The following is a 26,295-nucleotide window of genomic DNA, read 5'->3' as shown; positions in this document are numbered from 1 at the left end:
TGCCTTCCTGTTTTTGATACCAAAGTAGATAACCTCACATTTATCCATATTATACTGCATCTTGCCATACATTTGCCCACTAGCACAACTTGTCTAAATCACACTGAAGCATCTCTGCATCCTCCTTACAGCTCACCCTCCCACCCAGCTTTGTATCATCTGCAAATATGAAGATATACATTTAGTTCCCTCATCTAAATCATTAATATATATTGTGAATAGCTGGGATCTTAGCACTGATCCCCACGGTACCACACTAGTCACTGACTGTCATTTGGAAAAAGACCCGTTTATTCCTACTCTTTGTTTCTTGTCTGTCAACCAGTTTCCTATCCATCTCAATGCACTACCCCTAATCTCATGTGCTTAAAATTCATACCCTCATCTATTATGTGCGACGTTCTCAAAAGCCTTCTGAATGTCCAAATAAACTACATCCACTGGTTCCCCCTTATCAACTCTACTAGTTACATCCTCAAATAATTCCCGTAGATCTGTCAGCATGATTTTCTTTTCGTGAATTCATGTTGATTCTGCCTGATTTCTTTTTGTGAATTCATGTTGATTATGTCTGATTTCTTTTCGTAAATTCATGTTGATTCTGTCCGATACTGCCACTGTTTCCCAAGTCTGCTGCTATCAAATCTTTTATATTACATCAGGCTGACTGGTCCATAATTCTGTTTTCTCTCTACCTCCCTTTTTAAATAGTGGAGTTACGTTAGCTACCGTCCAATCTGTAAAAGCTGTTCCAAAGTCTATAGAATCTTGGAAGAAAACCGGCAATGCGCCACTATTTCTAGGGCCACTTCCTAAAGTATTCTGGGGTGTAAATTATCAGGCTTGGGGATTGATCGGCCTTCAATCCCATCAATTTCCCGAAACCATTTCCCTATTAATACTTATTTCCTTCAGTTCCTCCCTCTCACTAAACCCTGTGTTCCATAGCATTTCATGTTATTTGTGTCCTCCTTTGTGAAGACAGAATCAAAGCACGTTGGACAGTCATTTCTTTGTTCCCCGTTATAAATTCCCCTGTTTCTGACTGGAAGGAACCTACATTTATTTAACCAATCGCTTTCTCTTCACATAACTAAAGAAGGCCCAATCTTTACTTCTAAGAAAACCTCTTCACCCCGGGGATCAGTCAGGTGAACCCTTTTGAACTGTTTCTGCTGTAATGACATTGGATGCGGTCTGGCAGCCCAACCTGGGACGCAACGCAGGTGTAAATCTAGTGAGAGGCCTCTAGTAAGATTTACCCCAGCTTGTTATGCCTCGTGAGATCGAACGGGGTCCTGTGAGGCGTCATAATTTGGATCCCGCACTAAATGGGCGGGATCCAGATTTGCATATTCAAGAGATTGTTAGCCATCTCAGTGCCCAGGATCAAAACTCCTCGCCTGGGAGACCCCGGCTGGCTGCTGTTTAGCACTGGTCTCCACAAACGTGGACCAGGTGGAACTGCACTTGAGTAGGGCTCTCCCCAGGTGATCAGAGGCCCCTGGGTGGTTGGACTCTGGGAAGGATGCCCATGTGGGCATCTTGGCACTGTCACCTGGGAACTCTGGCAGTGCCACCTGGATGCCACCCTGACACTGCCAGGGTGCCGAAGTGCCACTATCAGGCTGCCAGAATGCCAGGCTTCCATTATAGCGTGCCTTTAATGTAGAAAAATATCCCAAGGTGCTCTTTCAAGGCATAAGCAGATGCAAATAGACTTACTAAACCATTGATAAAAGTATTAGGAAGGAAGATCAAACATTTGGTCAAAGTTGTGGATTTTATGGAACTGTAACAGGAACAGAGAAATAGATCGAGAGAGGCTCAGGGAGTGCATACTGGGGTATGAGGCCTAGACAATCAAAAATATGTCAATATACCAATGGCAAAGCAATGGGCCTCAACTGGAGTAATTCAGAGTTCTAGGAAAAGTTGTAGGGCTGGAGGAAATTAGAGAGAGAGAGGGAGGGAGATATGCTCATGAAGGGATTTGAACGTGAAGATGAGAATTATAAATCGGAGACACTGAAGAACCAGTGGCGAACGGAACGTGGTGTAGGATAGGGTGGTGTGTGGACAGCGTGATTCTTGCCAGGGATACATTAGAAGAATTGGGTCCTGCAAGTCTGCTTTGTTTTCAATGTTTGGTCTTCTCTTACCGACCTGTATCTCCATTGTGAGGAAGAGTTGAAATACAGGGTGGCATCCTTGAGGTATTTGGAGATAAGAAATGTATCAGAGGGAAGTTCAACTGTTCCGTGGTATCCGTTATCTTTCTTGGGATACTCACGAGTTGTGGTGAACTAAACGTGGTTCAACATATTTGAATAATAAGTTTAAAGAAAAAAAGACCTGCATTTACACAGCACCTTTCATGTTCTTACCCCAAGCCAAATGAAACCATTGAAGAGCAGCCCCTGTTGCAATGTAGGATGTGTGTCTATCAAAGAGCACATTGCAATACCACACAAACAGCAATGAGATAATCAACAGATAATTATTTTGGTGATATTTGGTTGAGAGGTAGATATTGGCCAATAGTCTGGGGAGAAGTCCCTTGCTTGTCTTTGGAATAGCGCTATGGGATCTTTAATGTCCACCCGAGAGGGGGTTTCAGTTTAACATCTCATTCTAGAAGGACAGTGTAGCCCTCCCTCTGTACTGCACCAATGTTTCAGCCTTGAATTTGTGCCCCAATGGAGAGGTGGACGGGTGGTGGGGGGAGGAGTGAGGAGGAAGTAGCTTGGTGGAGGGTGAGAGAAATACCAACTAAACCACAGCCAACTACTGTAAATCTTCCATCATCTGGCCAGTCACAACTCAAATTTTACACCATTCCTCCAGTCACTACTGTACCTGTTGCACCATCCTGCCAGTCACTACTGTAAATCTTCCACCATCCTGCCAGTCACTACTGTACATCTTCCACCATCCTGCCAGTCACTACTGTCAATCTTCCACCATCCTGCCAGTCACTACTGTCAATCTTCCACCATCCTGCCAGTCACTACTGTACATCTTCCACCATCCTGCCAGTCACTACTGTACATTTTCCACCATCCTGCCTGTCACTACTGTACATCTTCCACCATCCTGCCAGTCACTACTGTAAATATTGCACCATCCTGCCAGTCACTACTGTAAATATTGCACCATCCTGCCAGTCACTACTGTAAATCTTCCACCATCCTGTCAGTCACTACTGTAAATATTGCACCATCTTGCCTGTCACTACTGTACATCTTCCACCATCCTGCCAGTGACTACTGTAAATATTGCACCATCCTGTCAGTCACTACTGTAAATATTGCACCATCTTGCCTGTCACTACTGTACATCTTCCACCATCCTGCCAGTCACTACTGTACATCTTCCACCATCCTGCCAGTCACTACTGTACATTTTCCACCATCTTGCCTGTCACTACTGTACATCTTCCACCATCCTGCCAGTCACTACTGTAAATATTGCACCATCCTGCCAGTCACTACTGTAAATATTGCACCATCCTGCCAGTCACTACTGTAAATCTTCCACCATCCTGTCAGTCACTACTGTAAATATTGCACCATCTTGCCTGTCACTACTGTACATCTTCCACCATCCTGCCAGTGACTACTGTAAATATTGCACCATCCTGTCAGTCACTACTGTAAATATTGCACCATCTTGCCTGTCACTACTGTACATCTTCCACCATCCTGCCAGTCACTACTGTACATCTTCCACCATCCTGCCTGTCACTACTGTACATCTTCCACCATCCTGCCAGTCACTACTGTAAATATTGCACCATCTTGCCTGTCACTACTGTACATCTTCCACCATCCTGCCAGTCACTACTGTACATCTTCCACCATCCTGCCAGTCACTACTGTACATCTTCCACCATCCTGCCAGTCACTACTGTACATCATCCACCATCCTGCCAGTCACTACTGTACATCATCCACCATCCTGCCAGTCACTACTGTACATCTTCCACCATCCTGCCAGTCACTACTGTAAATATTGCACCATCTTGCCAGTCACTAGTGTACATCTTCCACCATCCTGCCAGTCACTACTGTACATCTTCCACCATCCTGCTAGCTACTAGGTAAATATTGCACCACCCTTCCAGTCACTACTGCAATATTTACAGTAGTTATTGGGAGGATGGTACAATATTTACAACAGTGACTGATGGGATGGTGGATGATTTAAAATAGTGATCGACAGGAGTAATTGGTGCGATGGTGCACTATTTAGAGTCGTGACTGGCAGGTTTCTGGAACATTTAATGTAGTCACTGGCAGGATGGTGGAACATTTACAGTAGTGACAGGCACGATGGTGCAATATGTACAGTAGTGACTGGCAGGATGGTGGTAAATATTGTGACACCTTGTCAGTCACTACAGTACATATTGCACCATCCAGCAAGTCACGTAAGTCAATCTTCCACCATCCTGCCAGTCACAAGTGTCAATCTTCCACAATCCTGCTAATCACTACTGTAAATCATCCACCATCCTGCCAGTCACTACTGTACATCTTCCACCATCATGCCAGTCACTACTGTACATCTTCCACCATCCTGCCAGTCACTACTGTACATCATCCACCATCCTGCCAGTCACTACCGTAAATCATCCACCATCCTGCCAGTCACTACTGTAAATCTTCCATCGTCCTGCCAGTCACTACTGTACATCTTCCACCATCCTGCCAGTCACTACTGTACATCATCCACCATCCTGCCAGTCACTACCGTAAATCATCCACCATCCTGCCAGTCACTACTGTAAATCTTCCATCGTCCTGCCAGTCACTACTGTCAATCTTCCACCATCCTGCCAGTCACTACTGTCAACCTCCCACCATCCTGCCAGTCACTACTGTCAATCTTCCACCATCCTGCTAATCACTACTGTCAACCTTCCACCATCCTGCCAGACACTACTGTAAATATTCCTCCATCCTGCCAGTCACTACTGTAAATCTTCCACCATCCTGCCAGTCACTACAGTCAATCTTCAACCATCCTGCCAGTCACTATTGTAAATCTTCAACCATCCTGCCAGTCACTATTGTCAATCTTCAACCATCCTGCCAGTCACTATTGTCAATCTTCAACCATCCTGCCAGTCATTATTGTCAATCTTCAACCATCCTGCCAGTCACTATTGTCAATCTTCCACCATCCTGCCAGTCACTACTGTCAATCTTACACAATCCTGCCAGTCACTACTGTAAACATTGCAACATCCTGCCAGTCACTACTGTAAACATTGCAACATCCTGCCAGTCACTACTGTAAATCATCCACCATCCTGCCAGTCACTACTGTAAATATTCCTCCATCCTGCCAGTCACTACTGTAAATCATCCACCATCCTGCCAGTCACTACTGTAAATATTCCACCATCCTGCCAGTCACTACTGTAAATTTTCCTCCATCCTGCCTGTCACTACTGTAAATATTCCTCCATTCTGACAGTCACTACTGTAAATATTCCTCCATTCTGACAGTCACTACCCAAATCTCTCTTGATCTTTCAACTGCCAGAAATTGCTTCTCACCATCTCTTTCACCTCACCCTCTGACCTTTCCTTAGTGAACTCCTCCGTCCTCCTTTCCCACAAGATTCCTGTAATCCCTCGGCTCTGGACCATGGTTTGTTCTTCACTCCCCATCCACGTTTCCAGCTGTGGCGCTCCAATTATAGTGAGCAATGTTTCCATCTCCCACCCTCCCACTCCACACACGCACCGCACTCTCCCTCCCCCCCTCCCCATAACACCTCCCTCCCCTTCCTCTCCACACACAGAGTGCACCCCTCCCCCCCCAATCACCATACCCCCCACCTCTCCACGCACACACACTGTACCTGCCCCCACAGCCCTCATCATCGCACTTCGGCTTTTCTCTCCTGCTCTTCGTCCATTGTTCTGTCTTCCTCAATGTAACGAGTTTTCGTGCCTTACACATAGAAATATGTGGGATGATGTATCCAGCACAGCACCATTTGGACAGAATATATTCTGGAACAGGAGGCTGGCTTAGTACGTTACTAGCAATGGAGTAGATGAGGGAGGCCTGTCCACCCTTGGGCCACATTGGGGCCTGTAAGTGGCCAATTAATGACCACAAGTGCCACTTACAGCTGCTGCTGTCTTATAACGGGTGGATGGGATCTTTGCCACTTGGGTAGGGCACTCACTAAAACCTTGGGCCCTGGGGGCTTGGGAAATTCCCTTTTTATCAGGCTTCCTCTGGTCTATGGCTGCCCACCCCCCTCCCCAAGTCATTTTCCTTACTTTGGCTATTTTATATATGGCAGCATAGTAGTTACGTTACTGGACTAGTAATCCGGAATAATAGTCGGACAATTTGTGAATCTGAATTCAGTTAATTAACTGAATCTGTAGTAAACAGTATTGGTAAAAGTGACCATGAAACACCATGGGCTGGATTCTCCGTTTCTGAGACTAAGTGCTGACGCCGGCGTGGGAACCGTGGTGTTTATGTCAGCACAAAGGCGCAACAGGTGCACCGATTCTGCAATTCTAAATGGGCTAGCACCATCGCCACATGGAACGCAACTGGTTCCATACAAAATGGCGCCGGATTCGCAGGGCCCGTGATTGGCGCACACGAGGCTCACACGCCGCAGTTGCACTTAAACGGTCCTTCCCCCCCCCCCCCCCCCCCCCCCCCCCCCCCCCCCCACACGCACACACACACACACAGCGTCCCAGTCAACAAGATGGCTGGAAGGAGAGCAACGCCACGGGTCAGTGACGCTGAGCTGGACACCCGCCTGGACGCCGTGGAGGAGAGAAGGCTGACCCTGTATCCAGGCCCGGGAGGAAGGTTGCCAGGTGCCGCCATTTGCCGTGCCTAGGCCAGCAGTGCCGGAACAGACTCCACGACTCCCTCAGGGTGGCCAGGCTGAGTTGGCACACGCCCGTCATTACACATACCCACCCACCCCAGGAGGAGGCCGTACACAACCGCCGGGAGCAAGAGAAGTCCATGTGGGGGACCACCGGACCTGCGGCCCCACACAATGCCCAAGCGGTGGGCACTGGACGTCGGCGGCAGGCTGGAGGAAAGGGAGGTGACCGAGGTGGAGATCGGCGGATGCTGAGCAAATGAGACCCTGCTTAATTGTGCATCCCCATCACACATGTGTACACCCCCCCATACTCCTTGACCCACACACCCCTCACCCCTGTTGTACCTTCCAAACCACAGTGTGTGTCTTTAACCCGTATACGGTGGACAAATAACCACACAAGTTGTTTGATACAGTACGGTAGCATTGTGGTTAGCACTATGGCTTCACAGTGCCAATGTCCCAGGTTCAATTCCCGGCTTGGGGCACTGACTGTGCGGAGTCTGCATGTTCTCCCTGGGTCTGTATGTGTTTCCTCCGAGTACTCCAGTTTCCTCCCACAAGTCCCGAAAACATGCTATGAGGTCATTTGGACATGCTGAATTCTCCCTCTGCGTAGCTGAACAGGTGGCGGAATATGGCGACGAGGGGCTTTTCACAGTAACGTCATTGCAGTGTTAATGTAAGCCTACTTGGTGACAATAAAGATTATTATTATGGAAGTTTATTACACGCATACAAAATGAACACACACATACAAGTTGACTCTTCACCAAGACACAAGAACAACTCTGACTGCATGTCCAGGTGACTGGCAAATACAGAGCAGATATGGCCTTATCTGGAATCTGTCGCCTGGCAGTGCTGGATGTCTGTTGCTGGTCGTCTGTGTCCCCGGCTCTGCTCCCTCTGTGGATGGCATGGATGTTCCTCTCCTTGGCTGGTGACGGTATCACCGCCGTCGCCGCCAGTGGTTGAGGGTGCGAATGGCGGAGCAGATGCGAGGGTCTGAATGGCCCCTCCTGCATTCAACTGTTATGTCCCGAGCCACCGTCTGGGCTGCAGCCTTTATACATTTGCAAGCTGCAGCCCGTCCATGTCCATGTGGTGCCCAATGGCCCATCGACCTTTGCGGGAGGCCACCTCAGAGGTCCACAGATCCCCTTCCTGATCCTTAAGGCAAAGCGTGGTGGATCACACACTCAGACCAATACCTGTCCTGCATCCCCACTCACCTGTCCGTCAGGTTAAACTTTAACTCAACATGCACAACTCCCTAATACATAATACACGAATAACAAAGACATTCCATAGCGGACCTAATACAGTTAGAAGAATGGAAGTGTCCACACTGTAAGATACAATTGGCAGTCGAATGCAGAGGTGGGAAAATATCATAAACCTAATACATAAGTGGAGAAATACTGTCCGGTACAAACTGGAGAACATACAGACGGTAGTGCAGATCAATGTAAACAGGCTGGCCTTGCGTCCTGCATTTGTCGGCTGACATCCTGGGATTGCTGTCTCCGGGCGTCCTGGAGGACCAAACACAGCTTCTGTTATTACCACATACCTAATGTCTACATTCATTCTGTCATATCGTCACCATCTGTGAACCCTTCCCCCAATTTCCGCATTTCATTTAAACATGTTCAAACCCAGCACAGCCTCCTCTTGGCTGAGACTTGGAGTGGTCGGAACCTGTATTCGACCACCTCCTTCTTAATGCAACCATATGCTGGTTGAGCTCTGATTTAACCAGCTAATCTTCAGAGCGATCAGCTGTATACAGTTTCATCCCAGGAACACAGAGGGTGGGGGGAGCGAAACGTAGGGCAACCCGATTCCCTCACAGCAGCATCATCATCGGTTTGCTAAGCGTAAATAGCATTTGGGGCCGGTCAAAAGGTACCTCTGTAGAAGAGTGAAGAAGAGGATGAGTTGTGACCTGTGTATTCCTAGGAAGGAGCTATTTCCTACCTCTGAATAGACCGGGGGGTTTGAACCGGTCCCTACCCAGAACCGAAACCATCTCACATATCAATCCCATGACAGACACGGACCCTAGGGCATGGAGACCACTACGGACCACCATTATGTTGGCGGCTGGAACTAAAGGAAGATGTCACTCAGTACATTGAGGACTGCCTCATTTGTGAGCAGAATATTCCCGACGGTGACGCCAGGAAGGGTCTTATATCGGACACGCCCATCTATGGAGGGTCCCTGGATGAATCCCCATGTGGATTACATCGGCCCACCCCCACCATTCAGAAATGGATCTAAGGACGTACTGTTATAATTGACACCTTCACGAAGCAGTTCCCACCCGCAACGCTGCCTCACAACCACTCCCATTCCCCAGTCCCCCTATTGGACCACGCCAGATGGTTGGTCAGAGTAGCCGAACAATTCGAGGACCAGGACACAGTAACCCTGAACCCAATGAACGCAAGCTGTCGGCAGACGCGGGTCTGGCGACTAGGGGAGGTAGATGATTCCATGAATGAACCTCCCTTGGGGGTATGACAGAACAACTGCGGAGCACAGTGTTCGGAGGTGTGTGCAGCACAAACATTCCGAGGTGTCCGGATGATGACAATCGGACGCCTCCCAATAAGCATGGTACACGATTTCTGATGGAATCTGCCCCATCTGTACTTTGTGCATTGTTTTCCCATCCCATTTTCTCCTCCCTGCATGTTATTTGCAATTCGAACTGTTCCTCCCTTTCACTGATCAGACTCTGAGTGCACGTTCACCATCAGCACTCACGCTGAGCCCTCTGTCCGTCCATAGATATTAGACCACCAACCTATACGGCATTGTGTGCCTGCCACACAACTCCATGACTGACTGCCACTATTCAGAACAGTTGTTATATTCACTACCGTAGGTGCATACGGTGCCAGCTTAGGCAGGTACCCCCGGTGGGCACAGGTTTGGACAGCCGAAGGGTCTCTTCCTGTGCTGTATTGCTCTTTGTACGTGCGCCCTTCCCCCTAGTGTATTTCACTGGGGTCAACCCACGATTATACTCACTCCCTGACCATCTTCTCTCCCCCCCCCCCCCCCCCCCCCCCCCCAATCAGAGTCTGACCTTCACCGTCGCTGTGCGTGGGGATCACCTCACCTTCCACAGAACAGGGAGTGGTCCCTCACCAACCACACACTCTTGTCCTGTCATTTGTTCTTGGATACCCAACAGATCGCCATTGCGTTCCTGCTGGTTCAAACCCACTAGTCTGTTCACACCTAGGAAGTAGCCCCTTCCCAGGGATACACCCTTGTCCTGTCATCAGTCCTTAGACACCCAGCATATCGCCATTTTGTTCTTGCCTGTACTAACCCACCGGTCTGTTCACACCTAGGAAGTAGCTCCTTCCTAGGAATACACATTCATCCTGTTCTTCAACATAATTGGGCAGTGGAGTAACGGCATTCCCCTGCCCTACCCAGGGATCGCATACATTTGTCACCCGCCGCGGACCATACACACCTCTCTCACCCCTAACCCCTCCTTCCCCCCGACTCCCAATATCTGGATTGGCTACATACAGTACCAAACACTTGGGCAAGTCTCAGACCAGAACCTTTGCCCCACACCCCACTGTTTGGTTGTGGGAAGAAAAATGTATTCAGTGACTCAGGTCACAATTCATCCTTTTCTTCACTCTTTGACAGAGGTCCCTTTGGACCAACCCCACATGTTATTTACGCTTAGTAACCCTATGGTGATTGCTGCTGTTTTTTTTACATTTAGAGTACCCAATTAATTTTTTCCAATTAAGGGGCAATTTAGCGTGGCCAATCCACCTAACCTGCACATCTTTTGGGTTGTGGGGGTGAAACCCACGCAGACACGGGGAGAATGTGCAAACTCCACACGGACAGTGACCCAGGGCCGGGATTCGAACCCGGGTCCTCAGCACCATAGGTGGCAATGCTAACCACTGTGCCACCATGCTGCCCATGGTGATTGCTGCCGTGAGGGAATTGGGCTGTCCTACAACCCCCCCCCCCCAGGTCAGACCTCTGTGCTCCTGGGGTGAAACTAGCTGGCCGCTCTGAAGTCCGGCTGGTTAAGCCAGACCTCAACCAGTGTATGGCTGCGTTACGAAGGAGGTGGTTGAATACCGGTTTCGACCACTCCAAGTCTTCGCCAAGAGGAGGCTGTGTTGCGTTTGAACATGTTTAAATGAAATGCGGAAAGTGGGGTGTCACGGATGGTGACGATATGACATAATGAACGCAGACATTAGGCATGCGGTAATAACAGAAACTATGCTTGGTCCCCCAGGACCCCCGGAGACAGCAACTCCAGGACGTCACCCAACAAATACAGGACGCAAGTCCAGAACGTGGTGGGTTGATTCCTGGGATTGAAGTTCTGACCTTTGTAGACATCCCATTGTTTGACTCCGCCCTCGCTGGCTATCATGCTGATCCTGTTTACCTTGATCTACCTCATCATCCTCACGGTCCAATTCCGCAGGTGGACAGCTGAGATCACGAAGCGCCAGGACATGGGGACCCATGTTTACTGCACGGGCCTCTTTAATTCAGCCAAACCAATGATCCCCGGTGACTCATACTTGTTTTGTACTGAGTATCCAGGTTGGCTGTATGTTCTCCAGTTTGTACCGGACAGTATTTCGCCACTTATGTATTAGGTTTACAATATTTTCCCACCTCTGCATTTGACTGCCAATTGTATCTTACAGTATGGACACTTCCATTCTTCTAATGGAATTTATATCTGTCTTTGTTATTCATGTATTATGTATTAGGAAGTTGTGTACGTTGAGTTAATGTTTAACCTGACAGACAGGTGAATGGGGATGCAGGGAAGGTATTGGGCCAAGTGTGTGATCCACCGCGCTTTGCCTTAAGATCAGGAGGGGGGGGGGGGCAGCATGGTGGCGCAGTGGTTTAGCCCTGCTGCCTCACGGCGCCGAGGTCCCAGGTTCAATCCCGGCTCTGGGTCACTGTCCGTGTGGAGTTTGCACATTCTCCCCGTGTTTGTGTGGGTTTCGCCCCCACAACCCAAAAGAAATGTGCAGGGTAGGTGGATTGGCCATGCTAAAGTGCCCCTTAATTGGAAAAAAAAATTGGGTACACTAAATTTATAAAAATATAAAAAAAATAAATAAAAAGATCAGGAGGGGGATCTGTGGACCTCTGAGGTGGCCGCCCGCAAAGATCGATGGGACATTGGGCACCACATGGACATGGACAGGCTGCAGCTTGCAAATGTATAAAGGCTGCAGGCCAGATGGTGCCTTGGGACATAACGGTTGAATGCAGGAGGGAGCCATTCGGACCTCGGATCTTCTCAGCCATTCGCTCCCTCGACCACCGTTGCCGACTGCGGTGATACCGGCAGCAGCCAAGGAGAGGAACATCCATGCCATCCACAGAGGGAGCAGTGTCGGGGACACAGACGACCAGCAACAGACATCCAGCACTGCCAGGCGATAGATTCCAGATAAGGCCATATCTGCTCTGTACTTGCCAGTCACCTCGACATGCAGTCAGAGTTGTTCTTGTGTCTTCGTGTAGAGTCAACTTGTATGTGTGTGTTCAGTTTGTGTGAGTGTAATAAATTATTACCGCATTAAGTGAGGTGGCCGACCTCCACCTCAGTGACCTCCCTTTCCTCTGGCCTGCCAACCACTTCCAGTGCCATCTGCTCAGGCATGTTGACGGGCCGCAATTCTGGTGGTTCCCCTCCTGTCATCTCCCGCTCCCAGCGGTTGTGTGCAGACTTCTCCTGGGGGAAGGGTGGAGGGAACATGTACAACAACACTGTTAGACGTTCCGACTGATGCAGCCCTGGGGCTGGGTAGATGATGACATCAGCGGCCAAGGCACCCGGCCATTGCGGCTGGCATGGGTGCTGGCATGTGGGGCAGGATGGGGGTCCGGCCATCCCCCGAGGGGAAGAGGGTAGGGTTACGGATGTGTGGGACGTGTATGTGCCAACTCACCCTGGCCACCCTGAGGGGGTTGTGGAGTCTTTTCCGGCACTGCTGGCCAGTCCGGATGGTGTTGCCCACGGCGCTGATGCCTCTGCCACCTGTGCCCAGGCACATACTCCCGGGCCGGGGTACTTCCCTCCTCCATGGCGTCCAGGAGGGTGTCCAGCTCAGCGTCCCTGAACCATGGCGCTGCTCTCCTTCCGGCCATCTTGTTGACTGGGACGGTGTGTGTGGAGGGAAGGGTCGTTTAAGTGCGGCTGCGGCGTGTGAGCCTAATGTGCGCCAATCACGGACCCAGCAAATCTGGTGCCATTTTGCATGGAACGGGTTGTGTACCACGTAGCGTTGGTGCTAGCCCATTTAGGATGGCTGAATCTGTGCATCTGTTGCGCTGTTTTTGCTGTCGTCGAACACCACGGTTCCCACGCCGGCGTCAGCACTTAATCTGAGAGACGGAGAATCCAGCCCCATAATGTCATTGGTAAACTTATTCAGTTGAATTTATTGTTAGTCTTAATCTTCGACGAGGGGTGATTTTAAATGATGATTCGAGCTTAGTCAGCTGTACCAGCCATAACCTGGCCCATAACTGAAATGTTCTCCCTTTGGCTGAACTAAGCTATCTCAGAATAAAATATACTCAGTAGGTATATTATAGCAAAATATACTCACCTGAGTTGACCGCTCTCAATACTAAGAATGTCCATTTAAGAATTCCAGAGAAGAGGCAGCACTGTGGCGCAGTGGTTAGCACTGCCATCTCACACGGTGCTAAGGTCCCAGGTTCGATCCCGGCCCTTGGTCACTGTCCGTGTGGAGTTTGCACATTCTCCCCGTGTCTGCGTGGGTTTCGCCCCCACAACCCAAAGATGTGCAGGGTAGGTGGATTGGCCACACTAAATTGCCCCTTAATTGGAAAAAATGAATTGGGTACTCAAGAATTCCAGAGAAGTTAAGAATTCTGAGGTATAAAGAGTGAGCCTATAACTTTTAGAGTGACCACTTCATAATATTTGATTATACTCCCAATGTATAAAGCATAGTTTTGTCTTGTCTCAGCATTAGGAGATCTTATGTAAGACCTCTACTCTCTGCTTGGTGAGTGATTGTAAGGTCTGACATTGATGCTTACCCAGTGGCAAAATTTAAAGAAAGTCTTTTGCTTCAAGAATCATTGCCATTGAATCAGAGAATTTACAGTGCAGAAAAGACCATTCGGCCTATCGCGCTTGCACCAGTAAATTAAAATTAAATAAATAAACATAGTCATCGTCCTCCTCCTCTCCCCCCCCTTTTCTGGCAGCATCTGTTATATTACATACATACATATACACACACCCCCTCATTACACATACATACATATATACATATCTTGTTGAAAACACCCAATGGACCACAATTTAAGATAGTTCGTCAATGGAAGTCACACTACTCCTGGATTTAAAGCATGTTGCGCACATCTCAGTCCATCATGATCTTTTCCACAGACAGCCATTGTCTGCACCCTACTTAAGCCCTCACCTCCACCCTATCTCCACAATCCCACCCAATCTTTTTGGTCACTAAGGGAAATTTATCATGGCCAATCCACCTAACCTGCCCGTCTTTGGACTTGTGGGAGGAAAGCGGAGCAGCCGGAGGAAACCCACGCAGACACGGGGAGAACGTGCTGACTCCGCACAGACAGTGACCCAAGCCGGGAATCGAACCTGGGACCTTGGAGCTGTGAAGCAACAGTGCTAACCACTGTGCTCCCGTGCTTGTTATCCAGCTTTCAGCTATCTTCAGAGTCTCTTGTCCATTCTTGAGGGTTAATCAATATGTGTGTACAGGTATGCACATGTCAGCTTGCAACAAGCAGTCCCAAGGCCTTGGCTCAACCCAAGACCAGCTGCATCTTTCTGCCTTTTATGCAAAGTTGTTTTTTACTTTGCTCTCCCTTCTCTAGGTTAAGATTCAAATTCTTAATTAATAGGGTTAAACCCTTAGCAGGCTCACTGCAGAGTAATCCAGTCGGACTATCCCCACAGTCCTGCAAGTTTATTGCCCATCCAATTTGAAATCATTATCTCCACTCCTCCCTGCCTCGTCGGCACTGAGTTCCAGGTCATTTACTGTGAGGAAAAAAAAAAGTCCTTCCTCACATCCCCCTGCCCAAAACCTTCCTCCAGTCATTGTACCACCAGCTGATGGAACTAACCTTTCTTTGTCTACCTTATCTAAACCTGCCATATTCTTGTCCACTCTGTCAATTCTCCCCTCAATCTCCGTTGCCACACGTAGAGTCACCCCAGCTTCTGTACCCAACCTCGTGGTCACATTCCCTCGCCCCTGGAACAATTCTGACGTCAGATTGTCATTAAAACCCAATTGCTTCTCTAGCTCTGTGAATGTATTAATAAAACACGTTCCTATTTCCGATAGAGCTAGAACCAAGTTAAAACCCTCCTCGTCCAAAACCACAGCGATTGGGGCAGGAAGTTTGGTATTTTTTTTAACGGTTGGCATTTCTTCACCATTACATTTTTATCAAAAAATCAGATTGTCGCATGATAACATTTATACTCCTAGCCCTGGTGATTTGTTACTTTTTAAATTTATTTATTCATTTACAAGATGTGGGCGTGGCTGGTTAGGCCAGCATTTATTACCCATCCCTACTTGCCCTTCAGAAGGTGGTGATCATGTGCAGTCCATGAGGTGTAGGTACACCCACTGTGCTGTTAGGAGCATAAGCTTTTGGTCAATCAAGTATTTTTTTAAAAAGCATATCGAGAGTAGGGTGAAAGGATGTGATGGCTGATGTATAATAAGAAAGATAGGAAGATGCACCTGTGGTTTTAGTTCATCGTCTCTGGCACAGCCTGGCACGCAGTTGGCAAGTCTCCTGCAAGGGTAGGGGGACACGTAAAATAGGCAGGGGCATGTAAAGCGAGTGGACATTCATCACCCTCCTAATACAGGGAAGGGGAGAGGGCACGGATGTCGAAAATCCACTCACCATATTTAAATGACCAAGTATGGATCAATTAGGCTTGTTATCAAACCAAATTATCCTGATAATATGCTGCCCATACCTTAAAACGTTTGGCATGCGGAACAGGGTGGGAAGGTGAGGGTGGGGGGGCATTTTTCACCTCAAGTGGTTAATGGATAGGAAAGAAGAGGGGATCACTCTACAGGGCCTGCCCTTTGCCAGTCACGGGTTGGCCCACCCTAAGGTTGAACCCCCATTTCTTCCCTACTTGCTCCCTCCCATTTAATGCTTCCCTCCCCTCCACTCCCACACTGCCCCTCTCCCTAACTTGCCCAAAGCCTCCCATGCCAAGACCCCGGACTTACCTGCTCCGGGGATCCAAGGCTTTGGGGTCCTTTTTTCTCCAGCAATCCAGGCAGCAACGTCTACCAGGACTGATGGAGCTGCTGGCCAATCGGATTGGTGGTAGCTCCAGGGGGACAGGACTTGAGGTGGAAGTTCCCCTCGGCCCTTGTTAATCAGCCCTGCAGTTGGGGTGTCAGCGTGGAGCCAACATCGTTTGGGAAGACAGCCCACTACCGCCACCTTCTCAAGGGCAATTACGGATGGGCAATGAACTATCAGGTCCCCTGTAGCACAGTTAAAAATGAGAAGATTACTTCCATCCTTGAGTTGCGACAACTGGGCAAATCATGTTTAAAAAAAGACTGCAGTTGTTGAACATCTGGCCAAGTGAGGCAGTGTGGACTGGGGCCATGTTGGCTCAGTTAGTAGCATTCGTGTGTCTGACTTGGAGGATTCTGTGGTCAAATTCCACCCGAGGTATTCAGTGCAGTGGTGAGGGAACACTGCACTGTCACAGGTCATCTCTATCAATGAGGTGTTAAATGAAGACACTATCTGCCTGCTGAGTTGCTCAAGTCGTTGTTTAAGATCCAATGGCAATAGAGAGAAGGAAGATACATTTCCAATAAAAAGTCACATGGTCATTTGTCTCATGGCTAATTGTATGGCAAGTAACTCATCTCTGGGCTCCCCAAAGCCTGTCCACCTTCTGTTATATTACGATGTGTAATATATATATTACTCTTTTAATCTAGCCGAGTTGTTGAAATATAGCCGTAGTCTTCCAGTGATGATAAAGTCATTTATTGAGTCATATAAATTAATCTTGAGTTCTTTTTACTTAATACTGAACTAGTAAAACAAACAACTGTAGAATAAACTTATTAACTTATGTGATACAATACTCTGATAACTAATAACTTCTCTCTAGCTTTCCTACTTCTGTTTTCTCTGTAATCCTAACGCACTCTCCTGTAGGAGAATCTGTAAAAAATATATATTTTTTTCCAAACACAGTCAGATACAAACAGCAAATAACACTTCAAAATTAACGTTACACACAGTTTACCAACTTTCCCCTTTTTTCGCCCCTAAACCCCCCCCCATCACCCCGCTTCTCACTGGCGACAAACAAGTCCTCAAACACAGTCAGAAACGGCCTCCACCGTGTGTGAAACCCCTCTTCCGACCCCCTAAGGACAGACTTAATCTTCTCCAGCCTTAAACATTCCTGCAGATCACCCAACTACGCCAATGTCCCTCGCAGCGCTGCCGACCTCCGACTCAGTAAAATCTGTCGCCGGGCAATCAGAGAGATGAAGGCCACAACATCAGCCCACTCTCACTCCAGCAGCCCTGACAAGTCTGCCATTCTGACCCACATTATCCCCAACAGAATCTCGAATACCGCCACCCCGAAATCCACCAGCTATGCACACCCCCAGAACATATGAGCGTCTTTGCCGGTTCCCTCCCACACCTCTCCCACACATCCTCCACTCCCGGGAAAAATCTACTCATCCGGGTCTGAGTCATATGGACTATGTGTACCAGCTTGAACTGTGTAAGGCTCATCCTCGCTCATGAGGAGGCCGAGTTGACCAGATGCACTATTTCAGTCCAGGCTCCCTCAGCCTCGTTCTGTCCCCAGCTCTTCCTCCACCTCTGCTTAATACCTTCCTCTAGCACCTTCTCCTTCCTTCTCAACCACACATAGTTATCCCCCATCATCTATTCCCCCAACACATCCAGAGCCAACAACATTTATAACAACATATATTCTGGTAAGTGAGGAAATGAGGGTAACTCCTTCTGTAAAAAGTCCCGCATCTGCAAATATCTAAACTCAATACCCCTCGGCAACTCGAACAACTCCCGCAATAATGGCCCCAACCCCGCAAAGTTACCCTCTACAAACAGATCCCTTACCCGCTTTATCCCTTTACCACACCACCTCCCATATATCACATCCATGACTCCAGGTATAAACCGATGGGGCTGGATTTTCCGATTGCCGACGCTGAAATCGTGTTTGGTGATTGGCCGGAGAAATCATTTTTACGCTGAAACCAGGGTCGGTGGCTTTTTTCGGCGCTCCGCCCCCCCCCACCCTCCAAAAGCGTGTCATCGCTGAGTTCGCTGCACGCCGTTGGGACAGCCTCAGGACGTCACCCGAGGCCCTCCCGCTGATGCTCCACCAACTTCCCGACGGCATTGGTTGCGTGTCCTCTCAGTTTTCGGGGACCTCGCATGGCGGCTGTGGACTGTGCCTAGCGCCGTCACAGTTTGGGGGGGGGGGGAGCCATTCCACTGGCCGGGGTGGCTTCGGCGGGGACTGGGGGGACTGGTGGAGGGTAGTCCGGGGGTGGCGAGGGGAGCTAAAGGGGGGCACAATCTGGCAGGCCGGGTCCGCACGCGGCTGGCGACATGTTGCACGGCGCGGCCTCTGCGGGTCGCCACCGTGCACAGCCACGTACCCAGCAATTCTCCATCCGTACCTGCAGGTAACCGTGGCACAGCTGCTAGCCCCCCAACGGCGGAGCATTGATGCGGGGTGGCTCCAACTTTATGGTTGTTAAACCAGACACATGCTCCGGACATAGCTTCAGAATCATAGAATCCAGCCCATGGGTTCCCAGATATTGAGGTCAATACTGATATATGTCGTAGCTTAAAATGCCTCATCAACTGAATCTAAATTTTGATTGATGACACTACCACCGGACTGCTAGTGGATTTCCCTGGAGAAAACGGGAGCACACCCATCACCAGGATCCTCAAACCCGTCCCCCTACAAGAGGCCTCCTCCACCTGCACCCATTCTGACCTCCCCCTCCCCACCATCATCTCACCTTCACAGCATTTTCCGCCCAATGCAATAGATTTGAGAGGGCCAGAACCCCCCCCCCCCCCCCCCCCCCCCCCCCCCGCCGCCCTCCCGCCGCCCTCCCGCCGCACCGCCACTTTCACTTTGACGGTCTGTACCCTCCCTGCCAGCGATAGCGTCTGGGAATCCCACCTCTTCATATCCCCTTTAACCCCCTTCTACCAGACTTTTCATGTTCCATTTATGCATAGTTGCCCGGTCATGGGCCATCTGAAAGCTCAAATATCGAAACCGTACCCTGGCCACCTTGAATGACAGGGAACCAAGATTCACACTTGTCCCATAGGCAGAGAGAAACACAGTTAACATTTTGAGTCCGTCTGACCCTTTTATAGAACTATATGTGGAGTGGACTCGATGGGCCAAATGGCCTTACTTCCACTCCTATGTCTTATATGGACTCGAAACGTTAACTCTGTTTCCAGGTTTATCCTGCATTTTCTATATTTATTTCAAATTTCCAACATCCACAGTATTTTGCTTGTATTTGAGTTTATATTTTCTATCTCAATTGCCTCCAAATTGCTGGGCATCTGGAATGTTGCTGAATTTCTGATATCCACCAGTGAAAATTTGTCATAAAGAGGTCTAGAACCAACCTGCGCCTCAGGTGGGCAAGGTAGCACAGTGGTTAGCATTGTTACTTCACAGCTCCAGCATCCCAGGTTTGATTCCTGGCTTGGGTCACTGTCTGTGCGGAGTCTGCACGTTCTCCCCGAGTCTGCGTGGGTTTCCTCCGGGTGCTCCGGTTTCCTCCCACAGTCCAAAGGCGCGCAGGTTAGGTGAATTGGACATTCTGAATTCTCCCTCAGTGTACCCGAACAGACCCCGGAATGTGGCGACTAGGGGCTTTTTACAGCAACTTCACTGCAGTGTTAATGTAAGCATACTTGTGACAATAAAGATCATTATTATTATTAGGTGTGCAGCACTTGTTGGGCATTCCTCGGGTGTCCATCTCCTGACAGTCCAAAGGTGTCCAAAGGTTAGGTGGGGATATGGGGTTACTGGGATAGGGTGGGATATTGGGTCTAGGCAGGGTGCTCTTTTGGAGGGTTGGTGCAGACCTGATGGGCCAAATGGCCCCCTTCTGCACTGTAGGGATTCTATGATTCTATAATTGCCCAGGATGAGACTCTGCCGAGTCAGATCTGCTCTTGTAACCATGTTATTTATATGGCGTCCAATAAAGCGGCTGGTCAATGGTATGTCCAGGCTGTTGATGGTGGGGATTAGGTGAGGTAATGCTTTGAACGTTAAGGGGAGACGGTTGGACACTCTCTTCTTGGAGGTCATTGCCTGAAACTAGTGTAACACCATCGTTGCTTGGTTTTTGATAAGTTTGTGAAGAACATTGCGACATTGAAGTTAAAGGTGCGATATAAAGGAGAGCTGGCGTTCTGAGCTTGTGAACTAGAAAACCACCCGGACTTCCACGCTCGTGTGATTAAACAGTTTACGTATCTGAACTTATTGCATAAATCATAAATAGAGCCCATGTGATATTCTATATTTTCCCTCTAATTACAGAAAAAGCTATAGAGACATAGAGAAAATTAGAGAGTATTGGAACCATTCTTTTATTCTGGAGGGTTGTGCATGGAGGTATGTATGTGGTGGGAATGAATGAATGAATGAATGAATGAATGAATGAATGAATTACTATTACACTGCATCATTTGTATTCTCTTTATTGATTCTATTTGCAGGGATGCTGACCGTGTTGCTACTGACAGTGTTGCTGGTCCACAATGGGCAGACTCAGGAGGTTGATTCAGCTGTGTCGTTTACGGTAATTACCACTGAGAAAGATGTTTTTACAACAAATTGAGCGAAGAGTATGTCGTTTAGAAAAAACAGATTCTTAAACCAAGGGAAGGAATGAATCTCATGTGTGAATAGTTGATGTAGGTCAAAAACGAAAGATATCGATCCTTGGCAGAATGCAGCATTGGGAGCCAACTATAGCATTCAAGGCCACTTTAAGGGCTGGGATTTTAGTCAAAACTGGGGGTCAGAGGTGGGAGCAGTGTTCGGGGTCAGGGATGAAGGAATTTCTGGGAATTAGAGACAGACCCGGGCTCCTGGCACCACCTGAGCATAAAGGAAGTCGCAGTTGATTATAGATTCCACATATTAATTTATATCTATGCAGGATGTCAGAGGTGAGAGCAGTGCCAATGAACAGCGGTGAAAGAACTTCTGGTTTCAGAGGTGGACGCAGTGCTAGAGGTGGGAGTAATGTTGGTGGTCAGAGATGGGAGTAATGCTAGGGGTTAGAGGTGGGAGTAATGCTGGGGGTCAGATATGGGAGTAATGCTGGGGGTCAGATATGGGAGTAATGCTGAGGGTCAGAGGTGGGAGTAATGCTGGAGGTCAGAGGTGGGAATAATGCTGAGGGTCAGAGGTGGGAGAAATGCTGAGGGTCAGAGGTGGGAGAAATGCTGAGGGTCAGAGGTGGGAGTAATGCTGAGGGTCAGAGGTGGGAGAAATGCTGGGGGTCAGAGGTGGGAGTAATGCTGGGGGTCAGAGGTGGGAATAATGTTAGGGGTCAGAGGTGGGAGAAATGCTGAGGGTCAGAGGTGGGAGAAATGCTGAGGGTCAGAGGTGGGAGAAATGCTGAGGGTCAGAGGTGTGAGTAATGCTGGGGGTCAGAGGTGGAAGCCCTTGAGAGTGAAAATAGGAAGGAACTTAAACGTGGTATTAGGAGGGCTAAAAAGGGCCATGAAATATCTTTAGCAAAAATGGTCAAAGAGAATCTCAAGGTATTTTATGCATATATTAGCAAGAGGGTAGCAAGAGAAAGAGAAGGCCCACTCAGGGACAATGGAGGGAAGTTATGCTGGAACCACAAGAAGTGGGTGGAATTCTTAATGAGTATTGGTATTCATCAGGGAGAAGGACATGATGGATGTTGAGGTCAGGGATAGGTGTGTGAACGATCTGGAAAACGTCAATATATCAAAGGAGGAAGTGTTGAGGATCCTAAATTGCATTAAGGTAGACAAATCCCCGGGGCCGGATAGGATTATCCCAGGATACAGCGGGAGGCAAGGGAAGAAATAGCTGGGGCCTTAACAGATATCTTCACATCCTCTTTGACCACAGGTGAGATTCCAGAGGACTGAGAATAGCCAATGTTGTTCCCTTGTTTAAGAAAGGAAGTAGGGAGAATCCAGCAAATTATAGGCCTGTGAGCCTGACGTCAGTGGTGGGGAAGCTTTTGGAAAAGATACTGAGGGACAGGATATATGTACATTTGGAGAAAAATGGAATAGTTAGTGACAGACAGCATGGCTTTGTACAGGGAAGGTGATGTCTCATCAACTTGATTGAGTTTTTTGAAGAGGTGACAAAGAAGATTGATGAGGGAATGGCTGTGGATGTAGTTTATAGGGACTTTAGTAAGGCATTTGACAGGTCCCACATGGCAGACTGGTACAAAAACTAAAATCACATGGAATTTGGGGTGGCTGGCTAGATGGATACAGAACTGGCTTGGTTATAGAAGACAGAGAATAGCAGTGGAAGGGAGATCTGTAACCAGTGGTGTTCCGCAGGGACCAGTGCTGGGACCTCTGTCTTTTGTAGTATATATAAATAATCTGGAGGAAAATGTGGGTGGTCTGATTAGTAAGTTTGTGGATAACACAAAGATTGGCAGAGTTGCTGATAGTGCCAAGGATTATCAGAGGATACAACAGGATATAGATAAGTTGGAGACTTGGGCACAGAAATGGCAGATGGAGTTTAATCCGGACAAATGCGAGGTGATGCATTTGGAGGATCAAATCTAGGTATGAATTATACTGTAAATGGCAGAACCCTTAGGAACATTAACACAGAGGGATCTGGGCGTGCAGGTCCACAGTTCACTAAAAGTGGCAACACAGGGGGCCAAGCATATTAAGAAGGCATATGGCATGGCTGCCTTCATCAGCCGGGGCATTGAGTACAGGAGTTGGGAAATCATGTTGCAGCTGTATAAAACCTTGGTCAGGCCGCATTTGGAGTATTATGTGCATTTCTGGTCACCACATTATCAGAAGGACGTGGAAGCTTTGGAAAGAGTGCAAAGAAGGTTCACCACGATGTTGCCTGATCTTGAGGGTGTTGGCTATGAGGAGAGGTTGAATAAACTAGGATTATTTTCATTGGAAGGATGGAGGCTGAGGGGAGACCTGATAAGAGGTCTACAAAATAATGAGAGGCACAGACAGGGTGGATGGTCAGAGGCTTTTTCCAAGAGTGGAAGTGTCAATTACAAGGGAATACAGGTTCAAGGTGAGAGGAGGAAAGTTTAAGGGAGATGTACGGGGTAAGTTTTTCACACAGAGAGTGGTGGGTGCCTGAAACGTGCTGCCAGAGGATGTAGTGGAAGCAGACACATTAGCAACGTTTCAGAGGCATCTAGATGGGTACATGAATAGGGAGGAAATAGAGGGATAGGGACCGAGTAAGGGCAGAAGGTTTTGTTTTTACTTAGGGCGTCATGATCGGCACAGGCTTGGACGGCCGAATGACCTGTTCCTGTGCTGTACTGTTCTTTGTTCTTTGTTCAATGTTGGTGGTCAGAGGTGGAAGTAATGTTGGGGGTCAGAGGTGGGAGTAATGCTGGGGATCAGAGGTGGGGCTAATGCTAGGGGTCAGAGGTGGGAGCAATGTTGGAGGTCAGAGGTGGGAGCAATGTTGGGGGTCAGAGGTGGGAGTAATTCTGGGTGTCAGAGGTGGGAGCAATGTTGGGGGTCAGAGGTGGGAGTAATTCTGGGTGTCAGAGGTGGGAGCAATGCTGAGGTTCAGAGGTGGAAACAATGTTGGGGGTCAGAGGTGGGAGTATTCTGGGGGTCAGAGGTGGGAGCAATGCTGAGGTTCAGAGGTGGGAGTAATGTTGGGGGTCAGAGGTAGTAGGAGCTTTTACTTTAGCCTGCAAAAGTAATCAAGTGGATCGAGGCGGTAACATACTTGCTGTCTAGTGAAAGACAGATGATTGGCATTTTTGTCAAAATATTTGAAGCTTTGCAAGGATTGCAAGTGTAAATGGTAAAAGGATAATTTTTAGGGTTGGAGTTGGGGACTCGGCACATCGTACAGATTAAATAAGCAATTTGTCAATTGGGATGAATAAACAGTACAAAAATGTGGAAATTCCAATTGTTAGAGTTCACTTTATGCACGAAATAACGGACACTATAGTGTACTTTGAGACAAGAATGAGGAAACATGGGGCAGGATTCTTCTGCCCCCCCAACCTCTCGTCACAAGATCGCCACGGGCAGGACACTGACCATGTAAAGGTCCATTGATATGGACCTCTCCTTACTTGAGAAAGGACGTACTGGCACTGGAGGGTGTGCAGAGGAGATTCACTAGGTTGATCCTAGAACTGAAGAGGTTGGATTACGAGGAGAGGTTGAGTAGACTGGGACTGTACTCGTTGGAATTTAGAAGGATGAGGGGGGATCTTATAGAAACATTTAAAATTATGAAGGGAATAGATAGGATAGATGCGGGCAGGTTGTTTCCACTGGCGGGTGAAAGCAGAACTAGGGGACATAGCCTCAAAATAAGGGGAAGCAGATTTAGGACTGAGTTTAGGAGGAACTTCTTCACTCAAATGGTTGTGAATCTATGGAATTCCTTGCCCAGTGAAGCAGTTGAGGCTCCTTCATTAAATGTTTTTAAGATAAAGATAGATAGTTTTTTGAAGAATAAAGGGATTAAGGGTTATGGTGTACAGGCCGGAAAGTGGAGCTAAGTCCACAAAAGATCAGCCATGATCTCATTGAATGGCGGAGCAGGCTCAAGGGGCCAGATGGCCTACTCCTGCTCTTAGTTCTTATGTTCTTATGATATCGAGCGGGAATTTCCGGTCGCCGGGTGGCCGTGGCTGGAGAATCCTGCCCATGGTAAAAATATAAGCCAGAGTTGAGAAGATTATTTTTTTCCTGAGGATCATGGGTCTTTGGAACTCTCTTCCTCAGGCAGTGGTGGAGGAAGAGTCATTTTTTCAGGCTGAGTTAGAGATAGTTCCTTGATTGACAAGGGAGTCAAAGACTATTGGAAGGTAGGTGGGGTTGAGGCCACAATCAAATCAGCCATGATCTTATTGAATGGTGGAGCAGACTCAGAGGGCTGAGTGGCCTACTCCTGCATCTCATTTATACTCGTATTGAGTGTTAAATGTTTGTTAAATGATCTCCACCTAAAGGGCTAATTGGAGTCTGTTAAAATTGTGAAGGGGGAATATTGACAAATAAGATATACCAGTTGTTTTTAATTGGTGGAGAGCACAACCTGAGGAAAATCCCAGTATGTTGTCACTATCTTGCCGTTTATGTTCTCCTGTTGGTATTTCCTTTTTAATCTTTATTAGTGTCACAAGTAGGCTTACATTAACACTGCAATTAAGTTACTGTGAAAATCTCCTAGTCGCCACATTCCGGCGCCTGTTCGGGTACACACAGGGAGAATTCAGAATGTCCAATTTACCTGACAAGCATGTCTTTCGGGATTTGTGGGAGGAAACAAGAGCACCCGGAGGAAACCCACCAGGCACGGGGAGAACGTGCAGACTCTGCACAGACAGTGACCCAAGCCGGGAATTGAACCTGGGATCCTGTGAAGCAACAATGCTAACCACTGTGCTACCATGCCACCCCTTTATTGACTGTCTGTAATGGGTGTCCTTGCTAAGATGCTGATGATTGTTATGACAGTGCTGTCCTGCCTCACGGATTGGATGAAGCCCTGAATTGCAAAACATTTCTTATTACACAATTAAAACAAACATTGGAAAACTACAAGCAAAATTAAGGCACGAATTATAGTAAAATATTTACCATGACTTGGGAATTAAGAGTCGCATGAAAAAAGTTGACTGATGAATGCTAACAAATCAGCAAATGAAAATCCAGTGGTTATTTAATGCTTGTTTCAATAAAGGGATTTTTTTGTGCTGTTTATTTACAGCAGTGCTCCGATGGTTATCGGCTGGACCGCTCGACTGGACAATGCAGAGGTGAGACTCCTCCGTTTACACAGCATTTTATCACATCCTGCAAAAATCCCAAATGCTACGATAAATTATATTGAAACAAAAGGGGGCCACCATTTTGAGCATAGGCAGAGCCAATGAACATCATGCGATGAGTGAGTGGGCCAATGGTCCTTGGGTCTATTGTTAAAGGATGGGGCCGTTTCATTGTCCCAAGACATC

At 48.0% G+C, this 26,295-nt stretch overlaps 1 protein-coding gene across 2 annotated transcripts in view; it reads left to right on the top strand.

The window, feature by feature from the left end:
• Window positions 1-26,295, top strand: part of fbln5 (fibulin 5) — a 98,428-nt gene that overhangs the window by 2,628 nt on the left and 69,505 nt on the right. The window contains exons 2-3 of one of the 2 annotated variants that reach the window (XM_038774536.1): window positions 20,789-20,871; window positions 26,049-26,097. In XM_038774536.1, the coding sequence (XP_038630464.1) occupies window positions 20,789-20,871; window positions 26,049-26,097 (132 nt within the window). The remainder of the gene's footprint in view (window positions 1-20,788; window positions 20,872-26,048; window positions 26,098-26,295) is intronic. The other variant, XM_038774546.1, reaches the window with a different exon arrangement.

Source organism: Scyliorhinus canicula, chromosome 2 (assembly GCF_902713615.1).
Source record: "Scyliorhinus canicula chromosome 2, sScyCan1.1, whole genome shotgun sequence".
NCBI lineage: Eukaryota > Metazoa > Chordata > Chondrichthyes > Carcharhiniformes > Scyliorhinidae > Scyliorhinus > Scyliorhinus canicula.
The sequence above is the reverse complement of the archived record's forward strand: the minus strand, read 5'-3'. Positions and strand labels throughout refer to the sequence as shown.